Source organism: Mus caroli, chromosome 6, assembly GCF_900094665.2.
Source record: "Mus caroli chromosome 6, CAROLI_EIJ_v1.1, whole genome shotgun sequence".
Taxonomy (NCBI): Eukaryota; Metazoa; Chordata; class Mammalia; order Rodentia; family Muridae; genus Mus; species Mus caroli.
Genome location: NC_034575.1, coordinates 2,577,393 through 2,591,037, shown reverse-complemented (window position 1 = coordinate 2,591,037; position 13,645 = coordinate 2,577,393). Strand labels below are relative to the sequence as shown.

Sequence of the window (13,645 nt, the reverse complement as noted above, 5' to 3'; positions counted from 1 at the left end):
CTGGCACTCACTTTGTAGACCAGGCTGGCCTCGAACTCAGAAATCCGCCTGCCTCTGCCTCCCAAGTGCTGGGATTAAAGGCGTGCGCCACCACGGCCGTCTAGTTTAACTTTTTATGCCCTGGATGGTGGAAGGCATGAAGGTTGCTGGTGAGGCTCTTCTATCCTGGAGAAAATGAGAGAGAATCTGCTCTGTGCCTTTCTCCAGCTCCTGGAAGATGGGGCTGGTGTGTCGGCAATCTCTGGTGCTCCTTGACTTAGTGTAGACCCATAACTATGACCTCTTCCTCTATCCTCACACAGTGTTTCCCTCACCCCTGTCCATGTGTGTCCAAGATTCTAATCATTAGGTCAGCTCTGCATCCTACCCCAGTAGCTCCTCATCTCAGCTAACCATAGTGGCCAGAGCCCTTGTCCAGGTAAGCTCATACGCTAGGCACCATTCATTCCATACCCCCATCATCCAAACTGCCTGCACTCAGGTGATAGCATCACGGAACTGCAGAGCTTCTTCTCCTCCAAAGCTCCCGTGGTCATTGTCCTTTGGTAGTGTTTCTGTCACCTCACTCAATTCACAGTTTACAGGGAGGCATGGGAGGTTCCTGGTTTCCATCCTTTGGCTTCTCCTCTGACATTGCCTCCTGACTAGCATGGTCACTGTGTGGCCCCAGCTCATGTCTTAGTTCTGTCCTCTATTCCGGCTTCCACAAGACCCTATGTGGCTCAGACCTACTCAAGCCTACCACTACTTCTGTCCTTTAAATTCATTCTCTTCATTGGTCCTTCGTAAACAGAAATATCACCTTGATTTTAATCTAAAAACCTTGGGTGATGTCGGTGACCCACAGAGGTCCATCTCCTGACTTGGACGTTTGGTACAACTCAAACAGGTCTCTGGCTCTTCACCATGTCCTCCGTATGCAGTTTGATCTGCTGCCCCCCCTGTGTGGGATATCCATGTTGGCCTGTCCTCTCTCCAGGTCTCCTCAGATGGACAGCTAGTCTACCCCCTCTGTAGTACAAAATGCCAGAGGCCAATAAATTTCAGTTTGTTTCTTCAAAAGTAGAAGGAGTTTGAGATAAGTGATCTCTAAAATCTAATTGCTTTTAAAATGTATGTTTTAAATACCATGACTTGTTGAAGCCCTTTCAAGTTCTTCTGTGGCAAAAAAAAAAAAAAAAGTACCCTTCATCGGACTCCTTATGCATTATTTTGCTTGCTTTTTATGCACAACTCTTGTACTCACCAGGTTATGTGTGCTCTGACTGTCTCCTGACTTTAGCCAAGAATGCTTGAGTCCTGCCTATTCCCCTTCCCATCCCCCACCTTGCCCTGGTGTGTTCCAGTAAGACCTATTCTGGACACGTATTCTCTTGAAATGCTTGTTATTCCTGAACGTCCAGCCTGTTCCAAAAGATGTGTTTTGGGGAGATGCTGCACGGGACACACTCGGAGTTTTCCTTGCTTTGTAGCATTGTGCTGACATTCTAGGAAGCAACTAAGTCAGCTTTGTAGAGCAATGTATTTCTCTATAGACGTTTCAGGGGAATTACTGTTCTGAGAAACATGGAAAGACTCTGATTTTCTTCTCCCACAGCCTCCAGAGACTTGGACTGTCCCAGTAGATTACTGAAATATTTGAACCTATTACAACATAGACCTTCGTTCCTAGGAAGTCCTTTTGGAGCCCTTTCCTCTGTGCGAGTTCTGGCATGTGGCCTGTCATGCTCTTCCTCAAGCGTGGGATCGATCACGTGACATTCCTCAGCATTCTCACTCTCTGCTTTTTATGCAGAAGGACGTTGTGGCCTTTTCCTGCCTTTAAGGCCGCCTCTGGCCCTCTAGCACACTATTCTTTTATGTGCTTCATCCTCCAGGAATAAATCAATTACAATTCCCGTTTTCTTGTGCATGCCCTCGCTCATCTCCCTGAGCAGCTGAATTTGTCCTCCCTTTTTAAGGTCCATTTTTTGTTTCACTTCCATCACAAAGCTTTTTGTACAAAAATATTTTAATGAGTGTGTGTGTATTTGTGTGTGTGTGTGTGTGTATTCGCACACATGTGGGTGAGAGCCCAGAAGAGGCCATTGGATCCTTTGGACAAAAAGGCCATGGAGAGACGCTTGATGTGGGTGTTGGGAACTGAATTTTAGTCTCTGCAACATGAGAAGATCTCTTAAGGGCTGAGATGTTGTAGTCTCCTCCCCCTTTTCACTTTCTGCCCTAAGTCTGTTCTCGGTATTGGTATTGTACTGCATTGCATTGGTCCCTGATTTGGATCTGTCTTTCCTGTAGACTGGTACAGAAGTTCTGAGAGTCCCATTACCTGCCTGATCTAGCTGCAGCTCCCTGTGTAGCATCCCTACCTCATGTGTGGTCGGGAGCTGCTACAATGAATGGGCACTTATGAGGTCCTTGTGAGTGGTGTATAAGGTTGTTTATAAGGAACGGGACCGCTTCTGGGTTTTGCCATCACTTTATAAAGTATCCAAGCTCCAGTCACAGAACCCAACAATGTGCTGAGGGAAAACTGAGGCCTGAGGCCTGGAGGACAGTTAGGTTAGAACTCCCAGGCCCGTCAGGGTTTACCCGTGGGCTCCCAGCTCCCCTTCATTGATTTCCTCAAAGTGGATGCCCAAGCAAACACTGCGTGCTGCTGCTAGCTGTGTGAAGTGGGATTCCACAGTTATACCATGCCATCTGATTTTGTGACTTTAGTGTATGATTGTACAGTTTTATTTTCTATAGGGGACTAACTTTGTATATTTATTATTTTCTGTTGCAGGTTAATATCCTTCCAAGAGTTTGTAGCCTTTGAGTCTGTCCTGTGTGCTCCGGATGCCTTGTTTATGGTGGCGTTCCAGCTGTTTGACAAAGCTGGCAAAGGACAGGTTACTTTTGGTAAGGAAGGTGGTGGGGGAGCATTGCTTTGTTTTAGGAATGAAAAGCACACACATTCTCTCTCCCTCTCCCTCTCCGTCCCTCCCTCCCTCCCTTCCTCCCTCTCTAATTGACTTTCCCCCTTAACATAATATATCCTGATTATGTTTTCCCCTTTACCCATCCAGTTTCCCCCACCTCCCTTCACATCCAGACCTACTCCCTTTTTCTGTCTCAATAGAGAACAAACAGGCTTCTAAGGGATAATAATAAACGATAATATAAAAATAACACCTCATATAGAAGACCTCAAGGGAAGACTCAAGAGAGAAAGCCACTCACTCACGCCCCTGATATATACTAAACTTGATATCACACTGCACTAGCCTTGAGATCTATCTATCTATCTGTCTATCTATGTATATATATATATATATATATATATATATATATACACACACACACATGTATATACATTCATTCACACACATATGTACACACACACACACACACCTGCTGCCTCAGTCTCTGACCTCACGTGAGCTCTAACCATGTTGATTTAGAGGGTGTTGTTTTCTCAGTGTCCTCAGTCCCCTCTGACTCTTATGCCCCCTCTTCCTCTGTGTTCTTGGAGCCCTGCAGAGACGGGTTTGATGGAGACATAGCATTTAGAGCTGAGTGTTCCAAGGCCTCTCACTCTGCACATGGTCTGGCTGTGGATCTCTGTATTTGTTCCCATGTGCAACAGGAGGAAACTTCTCTGATGATGGTTGAGCAAGGCACTGACCTATGGGTATAACATGATTGTCATTAGGGGTCAAGAGTCACTTTGTCATTTCACTACTTTTTTTTTTTTTTTAGAACAGTGGTTTGGTTTTACCCTAAGTCACTGGGACATCTAGTCTCAGGCTTTTTGTCTCACAAGCAGTGTTGGATATGGGTTCCATATCGTGGAATGAACCTTAAGTCAAAGCAGGTATTAGTCGGTCACTCCCACAAGCTTTGTGCCACCGTTGCCCTAGCCTATCTCGCAGGCAGGACACCACGGTAGATCAAAGGGCTTGTGGCAGGGCTGGCCCACACATTCTTTAAAGAAGCTAGCATGTTCCTTTGAACTGTACTGCATTCGGGGTTATGGCTCACATGTCTTCTCTTTGGAGAGGATGAACTCTGCTCTGGCTTAGCTTTCATACACTGTTTTAGTTAGGTGGACTCCTTGGACAGTCGCAGAGGGTGACCACTAGAAAGGACTTGTGTCCCCTTTCCTCTTTCTGTGAACCATGCTTTCCACTGCCTGGGGCGATGGCGGTTATAGGCCACCCACACCAGAGGTTCCCACACTCCCAGTACTTCTTGTGGTCGCCTGGTCTTCATGGAACAGTTTGCTGCTTTCGGTTGCATGGTTCCGGGTCCCTTGAGCTTTGAACTGGTTCTTTCCATCTGTTGTGCACATGGAGCTTGTCCAGTGGCAGCCTTTCTTAATATGAAAAGGCAGGTGCATCTTCATCAAAGTTTGCTGCAAAGCTACAGAAAATCCCGAAATCTAAGTATAGAAGACAAAGACCTGGAGGTTCTGAGGCTGGAGTAAACTCATTTTTAAAGAGTTTTTTAGTGAGGTTCTGGAGAGGTTCTGTGATGGCTTCTGATAAAGATTCCTGTAACCCTGCTCCACTCTTGCCTAGAAACAAGCCTGGAGCCCTTTGTGCATGGAAGTTGTACTTTAAAGGAGATGGCCAACGTGTGTGTATCAGTTTTCTTGTTGCTGTGACCACATATCCAACAGAAGGCAACTGAAGAGAGAAAACACCTGTTTTATTTACACTTTGAAATATTAGACCTTTTGAGGAAGGCCTGGAGAGGGGAGCACAAAGCAGGAACATGAGACAGCTCATCATATTGTGCAAATCACTGCACATTGACTCTCCTCTGATTTTCCCCTTTTTGTTCAGTCGGAATCTTCAGCCACTGGGACATTGCCACCCAGATTCAAGGTGGGCCATCCCCTTTTTAGTTAGACCTTCCTGGAAACACCTTCGAGATAGTGATACACCCCAAAGTGTGTGTGTCTGCATGGTGATTCTAAGGGCAGTCGAGTTGTTAGGAAGATTAACCCCTTCACGATGCCCTCTTTAAATGTTTGGATTCTGTTTCTAATTTGTTCAGACATCTTGTGTTGTTTTAGTGTGTTGTGGGAAGTTCACAGACCAGGGACAAATGCAGATGATGTCACACAGCACAATCAAACACACGTAACCACCATCAGCTCTGCTCTTTTTTGTCCCCATGCCCAGTTGTTCCCATTGTCTTATCACAAGTGGAGATAAGCACTCCATAGGTAAGCTAGGCTAATTGATTTATTGTATTGGCTTTTTGCCCTATTCATTTCTGCATGGCGAGACACCCAGTTCCCCCAGCAGCTCTGTAAACACAGCTTCCAGTAGAAGGGCTCTGAAGTGGCTCTGGGAGCAGCTAGCTCAGGGTGGCATGCAAGCCAGTAGAAGCTGCTCTCAGGACAGTGTTACCTTGTGGGTTCCATGGAGTGTGGCATCTCTTCTACTTGCTTTGCTCTACACATCTGAGTAGAAATGGAAGGAGCTGGGCTGGGGTGAAAAGAGTTAAGAAATGAACTCCTTGATACATGGCACTCTTTTCAGCACAGGGACAAATTGGCAAGGGAGATTGGCAGCGACATCTGGGCTCGGGGCCCCATTGGAGAAGCACCAGGTGTTCCTCCTCATACTTGACTGAAAGAGAGTTAAGGGAGGAGAGAATGACTCTGGTCCACAGTTCTGAGGGTATAGTCTACAGCAGGGAACAGGACCGGAAAGTGTGGCAGGACACGATGTGGCTTGATAAACTGTGACCACAGTGAAGAGGCAGAGGGTTGATCGGAAGTGAGGTTGGGGTATAAGTTCCAAGGCCCACCCTGAGTGATTTACTTCCTCCAGTGAGTTTCTACTTCTCACAAGTTTTACAAGCTTCCAGAACAGCACCACCAACTGGAGTCACATGTCAAAACCCAGGAGCCTGAGAGGGGCGTTTCACATGAAGTCAACAGACCCAGACTTTCAGCCATGTAAGGCGAGGGGTTAAGGCAGGAGAAGCAAGTATAGCAGACACGAGTTAGCTATGAATTTAAAAAGGACAGCGGCGTGAGAATTGGCTCCCTCAGCTCTTTTCAAGATGTTTACGGATGGGTAGATGACTTTAGCTTTGCTGTGTGTGTGTTCTTTTTATTTGTTTGTTTATTTGTATTTTGAGACAGGGATTTTTCTGATCCAGCTGCCAGCCCCTCCCAAGTCATGTGCCACCACCACACGGCGGATTTTAGCTCTCTGAATTTATTTTCTCATCTATAAAATAGAGGCAATGCCTCCGTTCTGAGACCACAGGAAAATACCAGTACATATCAGGGCGATGTCTGAGAAGCAAAGGTCTTTATAAAAGTGGTAATAGAAGAATGAGGAAGCTCCTCCCCTACCTGTTGCTGTCTTGGTTTCTTTTCTATTTCTGTGATAAGACCCTATGATCAAGGCACGATATAGAAGAGTTTCATTTGGGGCATATGGTCTCAGAGGTTAGAGTCCATGATGTCATCACAAGGACATGGTGGAAGGAACAACTGAGCACTTACATCTTGATCCCCAAGCACGAGGTGGTGTGTATGACCTGTGGACATTTATGATAGACCCACTGAAAGATCACCCTACAGGTCTCATTAAAATGATGGCTTTGGGTCTGCTGGGCCATTCACCTCCAGATAATTCAGCTGGGGAAATGCACAGTACGAAAGTATCCAAATGACTACTGAACTGCAGATTAATATACAAGTCCTAAGATTTTTCGTAGGGTACCACACAGTTATCAAGTGTAGGCGTGGCTAACAACTCTTTTGAGTCAACAAAGTCAAATGGGACATGGTAGCCTAAGGACTTTTGGATGGCGGGTGCTATAAGAAGTTAGCAAAGTGTTATGGGAAATTCATCAGAGACATGAAGAAATAAAAACAACCAGGCGTCTACACAACAGTGGAATTGGATGAACCAAGAGGACTTCCCTACTCAGTCCTGCTGTCATGAGCACAGTCTTCAGAGAGCAGAAGCCCAGTGCACAGCCTGCCTGGCTGCCTCCACGAGGCTGTCTTGTAGCGCACGCAGGCACTGGCTCTCATTCATGTCCTTACAGCTCTTCTAGGTTCCCTGGTCTAGGATGGCACCTTTGCATGTCTGGAAGACTGTGTGCATCTTTACAAGTGATGAGTAACTCTGGTGAGAAAAGCTGGAGATGCTGTGTTGATCTCCCAGCTCTACTACCTCTGTCTACCTCTTAAAGGGGACTCGTAATCACACAGTGCTGGGGTCACTTGGAGCTTTCCCCTGAACACAGGGAAGGCTCGAGAGTGATCTCATTCTCCTACCCCAGACCCCAGCCTTGCATGTAATACAGGGTGAGAGCATGTGTGCTCTTTGTTTGTGTGTGGATTCACAGGTGGTCAGGTGAGTGCAGGGGGCTTCCGTTTTTGTGCACCTGACTTCATGAATGTGGTCCCTGAACTCACCAAACAGAAGTCAGATGGAAAGAGGGAAACGTAATCAGATGTTGTTTCCATAAAGCCTTTCCCTATTTGGGGTGTGGGGGGCTTGTTTGCATTTTCTCATATTTTCTGACTTTTGTTTTGAGAGAAGAGTAACTTGGGTAGCAAAAAAGATCTTGTGTTGGCAGGGACAGAGTGCTAGAGGTGGTGGTGGAAAGAGGGGGCCTGGTTAGCTTCTGGGTCTCTTTTGTTACGTCTGTGTGTACACACGCATACATACCAGTGCCACAGGAGACTTTCTGGAGCCATCTCTCTCCTTCTTTCTACCATATGATTCTTGGGGATGAAACTCACGATGTTGCATGCCAATGTCTGCTGAGCCATCATGGTGACATGGGTACATTTTTGAAAAGAGATGATATGGGGTTCTTTGATAGGTTGGATGTGATGCATCAAGAAGACAGCTGTGAGGAAAAAGGAGAGAGAGAGAGAAAGAGACAGAGAGACAGAGAATATTCAGAGTAGAATGATTGTGCAGTCTGGCCAGATCCAGTGGAAAGGTAGACTTTTTAACTGAGAGAGAGAAGACTGGATTGAGGCTGGGTGGGAGAAGCAGGGGCTCCGTTTTGAGGCTTTGGCTTTTGTTCTTTCTATATAGTGGTTCCTGCCCATTGCTTACTGAGCAAGAGCATAGGCACTGAGACCCAGAGTGTGGGGGCTGAGAGGTGGGATTTGTGGGAGGGGTGCTCAGCAAGTAAATGGCTGAAGCCACTGAACCAGATTCTATGAGTGGATAGAACAGGTGATAGAGCAGTGAACAAGACAGAAACACTCCCTCTTCGCAGAGCTTGCATTCCAATGGAATGGAGAAAGCACTCTACAATAGGTTAGTGCCTGTAATTGCATGAAAAAGATGGAGGCTATCCAAGCAGGCTGCCTGGGTGTGGGAGAGGGAGTGTAGGGAAGGTGGATTTTGACACTGGATGAGGAGGAGATTAAAAGGTATAGACTTTGAGATGAGAATGGTCCTGTTGGGGAGGAGAAACCATGTAACGTCAACTTCAGGACCCCTGGTAAAAGTTTGTCTGATAAGAAAGCAGTTAGGAGCTGGTGTAGTTCTTTTACAGCACCGGTTGCGGACCATGGTGATGCTTAGAATGGGGGAGTTTTGAGTGGGACAAGGCCTCACACATGTCTGTCTATTGGTGAAGCAAGGGAAATCAGTGCCTTACGGTGTGAGTAGAACAGCCAGCTTACATTGTAAAGTCCCAGCCAGAGAGTGAAACCCTGCCTCACACCCAGAACAAAACCAGCCCAGAAACCAGTCCAGTCTTGCCGTTATTAGAAAGTACAGTGACTCTGTCCTTTAATTTTTACATCAAAAGATGTCTAATTTCGTGCAATATTTCCTGTGCATGTTAACAAGGGTTGTGAGAAAAAGACCATTAGGTGGTCGTAAAGCATAAAAGCTTAAGTTTATTAAGGCACTGACAAGTCCTTCAGGAAAAGGAATCTCTTTAACGCTCAAACTAGCATTTGGGAGACAAGTCAGAACGGGAGCTTTCTGTCTGGTGTCTGAGGCATACTACGCAAAACCCATACAGCGGAAATGACTGCTGGGTTAGTTTGTTCTTAATTCCAGAATGTTTCTTTTCAGCCAGCTGCTTCCGTGACACACGTGACGCTCCCTGGTCTGGATTCACGGTTAGAGTCTGTCTATCAATTCCTATAGTGACAAATGTGATTCTGTGTACATTTGGGACAACAGGCAGGCTAGATGACATAAGGAAGTACATTGTAACAGCCTTTTCCAGTCCTGGGCTGGGGAAGTGTCAGGAAGGGGTGAGAGTTAACTGTGTGGGGACACAAACTGTCAAAGCAAAGCACACCATTCAGGTAAAGGCAGATTTGCCAAAAGCCTGGGACAAACTTGGTATGGAACTAGATAAACACTGGAGGCATTTTTTTTTAAAGCTCAGTGGAAAAGAATCATTCGTTAATACTGATTTTCGATATGGGATTTCACAAAGGTAATATTGTATTGTTAAAAGAAACTTAGCCAGGACGACACAGAGAAACCCTGTCTTGAAAAAAAAAAAAAAAAGAAAGAAACCTAGTGTCCTACAGGAAGTAGATTTGAGTTTGAGGCGAACATTTCCACTCTCAGGCACATTGTAGTGGGGCTGAGACCCCAGGTAAGAAGGACCTGAGCTCTGTAAGCTGACCCTGCACATTGATAGCGAATGAGCCCAAGCTGGAGCATCCTGTCAGAGAGCCCAAGCTGGAGCATCCTGTCAGAGTACAGACTCTGTTCAGAAGCTGTTCCAGTTCATTGGGTCAAAAATCCGCTATTTACGAGAAGCTAAACACGGATTTGCACGATTGACCATAATGGCTTCAATTTTGAAAGATAGTGGTATCAGAGAGCACTTCCAGTTGGTGGGATAATTTGAGAATCGTCCATGCTCAAATTGCTAAAATATTGTACTCTTTGCTACTTCATCACTCCATTTTAAAAGTGGGGCTTTTATTTATTTGTTTTTTTTTTAAAGGGCAGACTTGTTGAGAAGGTGATGTCAATTGAAGAGTAAATCACAACAGCCACGTGACGTCACTCTTAGTTAACCACAGGCCCAGAGGTCAACCATTCTCCACATGGATATAGAGTGATTAGATTGAGAGCCCCTATGTCTGTCCATCCGTCAGTCCATCCACCCATTTATCTGTGTGTATGTGTCTATCTTTTTTTCTGCTTGTGTGTGTGTGTGTGTGTGTGTGTGTGTGTGTATCTGCATGCGTATTTGTATGTGTGTATGTGTCTGTCTGTCTGAACGTCTCTGTGTCTTTCTGCATGTCTTTGTGTTTGTGTGTATCTCTCTGTGTGTGTAAGTGTGTGTGTGTGTGTGTGTGTGTGTGTGTGTGTGTGTGCACATGCCTCATGCCTGTGTTTGTTCAAAATGAAAGCTGAAGAGAACTTGTTCATAAAAAGGTGCAGAGGACGGGCAGCTAAGCTGCTAGCATTAAATCCTGAAGCTTTGAGCTGTGGGAAAATTTGACTATTTTAAACTGTACAGCTCATTTAAAAATAGTAAAATTATACCATTATTCTTTCAGTATGAGAGAGAGATAAAAATACAGTTTTTCTAAATTGGAAAATTCACTGTAATCTTGCTGCTAATGACTGATTTCTTCCAACAGTTGCAAGGCAGATTTGTTCTGATAGGTTGATAAAGGAAACAAAAATCAAGAGCATATTGGAAGTTCTTAGAGAAAATTACAGTTTAGGTATATGTTGGGGGTGGATAGTTAGACATTTTAATTGAAATAAAACAGTTTCATACTAATATGGGCTCGCTGTGGGTGTGCTTTCCCAACACATCTGCTCTTGAAGCCATTAAGTAGGGTTAAATGTATGTTAATGCTTTTGTGAGAAAATTATTTTTGATAACATCCGTCTAAGGAAACTAGCTTAGGAATTTTCTTAAACAATATAGATATTATGCTTGCATTTACAGCATGAATCAGGATTCTTAACACTGTTTACAAATTTTGGAGCTTTGGAGGTGCTTGGTTGTGCTCCTTCTAGGTGATGAAAGAAAATGATAATTGACCCAGCAGATGATTAAAGCAAGCACATCTTGGGGTGGACCCCAGTCGGCTGTTTGCCTCCAAACACTATTTTAAGTGACTTGCTTCACATGTGACGGCTGAAGACCTTGTCATTGCACTGTATGAAAAATACTTTAGCAGATACATGGAAAGCCTTCGAGTTGGCCTCTCTACTGTTGATTGAGTTAGAAATTGTGAGAGGCCATTTATATCTCATGCTAAATCTCTGCTGGCCTTTTGGCCACATGGCTTACCAGCATCCACTCTGGTGATTTATGGTGCTATGCCTAAGCATTAGAGAGCTCAGATCTTAGAGTAGGGTGGTTCTTATCCATGGGGCTGACCCTAGGGTCTTACAGTGATTGCATGTGGCATTTGTTAAAACCGTGGCTACTCTGGCTCCACCTTCCCCCTGCTGATTCAGAACGTTGAGGCATGAGGCTTGGAAATGTGTTTTAAACAAGCTCTCCTAGGAAACATAGCTCATTCTTCAGGTGAACAATAGCTCGTGGCACTTATTCTTCCGTGCGTGAGCTGGCTCAGTGGGGAAAGGTGACTGGCTGCATAGAAACCACAGCTTGTCTTCTGGCACGAAAAGAGCATGCTTTCCAGAATGTCACATGACCTTCTGTTAGGGTAGCTCTATTCCTCTCAAGTGTAAACCTGGAAGAGTTTTAAATTCTACATTCTGTTAAGTACACTGACATCATATATGGCTTCAGTAGAGCACAACTGGGCTACTCACATGCTACCTGTCTGTCTGTCTATTTGTCTGTCTACCTTAAGATCCTCATCACCACTGTCTGTGTGTATTCAAAATAACAATAAAAAACTTTATAAGATCTTAGAGAAAACTCCTTTGTAATGTGATACACTCTCTGCTTACTGTTTTAATGACATCCATTTTCTCTCAGACTTTTCTTGAGGGAGCCTCAATTGTAGCCAGTATTCCCGTTTTTTCTCTTCCTCAGACCCTTCACTATGATCAACATAAAAAGGTACTCATTAGAAGGGTCTGAAATGGCAACCTTGACACTGGGGCACACGACACAGGCTGTCTGCATCCACTTAGTCTATTGTTCTTTAACTTTCTATTCAAATTCATCTTTTATGCGATGCTTGGAAACTCTGCCCATATAAGCTGCTGTTAGCTGTATCAGCAGGTGAAATATGACTTCTCATAGAAAACACACAAATTTCCTTTGAGAAATAAGAGTTAGAGGAAGTGCGAAACCCTTCCGAGAGAAGGTGAGTGCAGTCTATATAGTCCTTCTGCCTCCTTAGAAGGCTCACTTGGGTGTTTAACAGAAACATCCTTTTTCCATTTATTGTATTAATAGACTTTGTAAGATCAATAGGAGAGATATTATGGTTTAGTGTTTGCAATAGCTTGATGAATCTTTTTTATCTTAATAGGAAACTCATTTTCACTGATTTGAAGCTGCGAAAAGTGAATCTTCTAGAAATTAAAGAGCATTAATTTAGTTATTCTGTATGGAAACAAAGATGTAGAAGTTAAAATTTGCATAAGTGAAGACCTTGATGATTTTAGATTATAGTGTGGTGGAGGTTAAGAAATAAGAGCCCATAGAATTTGTAAAAACAAATTCAGTCTAACCACTTAATGGCATGTGCAAGTAATTTGCCAATTAAATATTTCTAGTATTTGAAACATCTTCAAAGTAAAGAGTGGAGGTTCTTAATCTTTCTTAATTTCATACTTTAAGAAACATAATAGAAAATTACGTAGATTTTGATCACTTTTCATTCAAGATTTTAGCATGTGAGCTCAAGGAAGGATGGATTTTAAGTGTTGCAGAAAAACTGATGCCTTTTGAGAGAGGATGAGCTATGATATTTCCAAATCGCACTCTGCTTAATATTTTAAAAATCCTCTATAAGTATTTTGTGCTTAAATAATAATTTCCCGTATAGTTAAGACCTTTGGTCTTATCTCAGTGGTCACCTCACCTACTATGTGCAGAACATTAGGCACACTCGACTCAAATAACTCTCCAAGTCAGGTATTTTATTCCATTTTAATGACTAAGTGTTGAGTCAAACAATTTGCCCAGTTGTTGGAAGTGAATCTATAGTAGTCATTTAGGTTTTTAAAACTGCTTTATTGAGATTTTAAAATGGCCCCATTTACTCTTCCGAGCTGCAAAGTTCTTTAGTTTTAAGTACAGTCACAGATTTGCACAGCCATTAGCCCTTTGAAATTTAGGCACTTCATTACCCTAACAAGAGATTCATTACCAGTCAATCATTCCTCTCAATACCCCATTGTTTGTTTGTTTGTTTGTTTGTTTGTTTGTTTTTGGTACCTTCTAGGCCAAGGCAACCCCTAATCTACTGTCTGTCTACATCAATTTGTCTGTTCGCAGCATTGTTTTTAATGTTTACTGTACTGTGTGTTTAATGTTACTGTGTGCGCGCGCGTGTGTGTGTGTGTGTGTGTGTGTGTGTGTGTGTGTGTGCGCCCGTGTGTGTGTGTGTGCACGTGTGCGCGTATGTGTGTGCGTGTGTGTGTGTGCGTGCACGCGTGTGTGCGTGTGTGTGCGCGTGTGAGTGTTTGTGTGTGTGTGTGTGTGTGCGTGCGCGCGTGTGTGCGTGTGTGTG

At 44.1% G+C, this 13,645-nt stretch overlaps 1 protein-coding gene across 5 annotated transcripts in view; it reads left to right on the top strand.

Annotated features, from left to right (window-relative positions):
* Nucleotides 1–13,645, top strand: part of LOC110296011 (calcium-binding mitochondrial carrier protein Aralar2-like) — an 87,581-nt gene that overhangs the window by 62,765 nt on the left and 11,171 nt on the right. For 2 of the 5 annotated variants that reach the window (XM_029478918.1, XM_021164489.2), the window contains exon 4: nt 2,786–2,901. In XM_029478918.1, coding sequence (XP_029334778.1) covers nt 2,786–2,901 — 116 coding nt within the window. The other 3 variants (XM_021164490.2, XM_029478917.1, XM_029478919.1) reach the window with 3 other exon arrangements.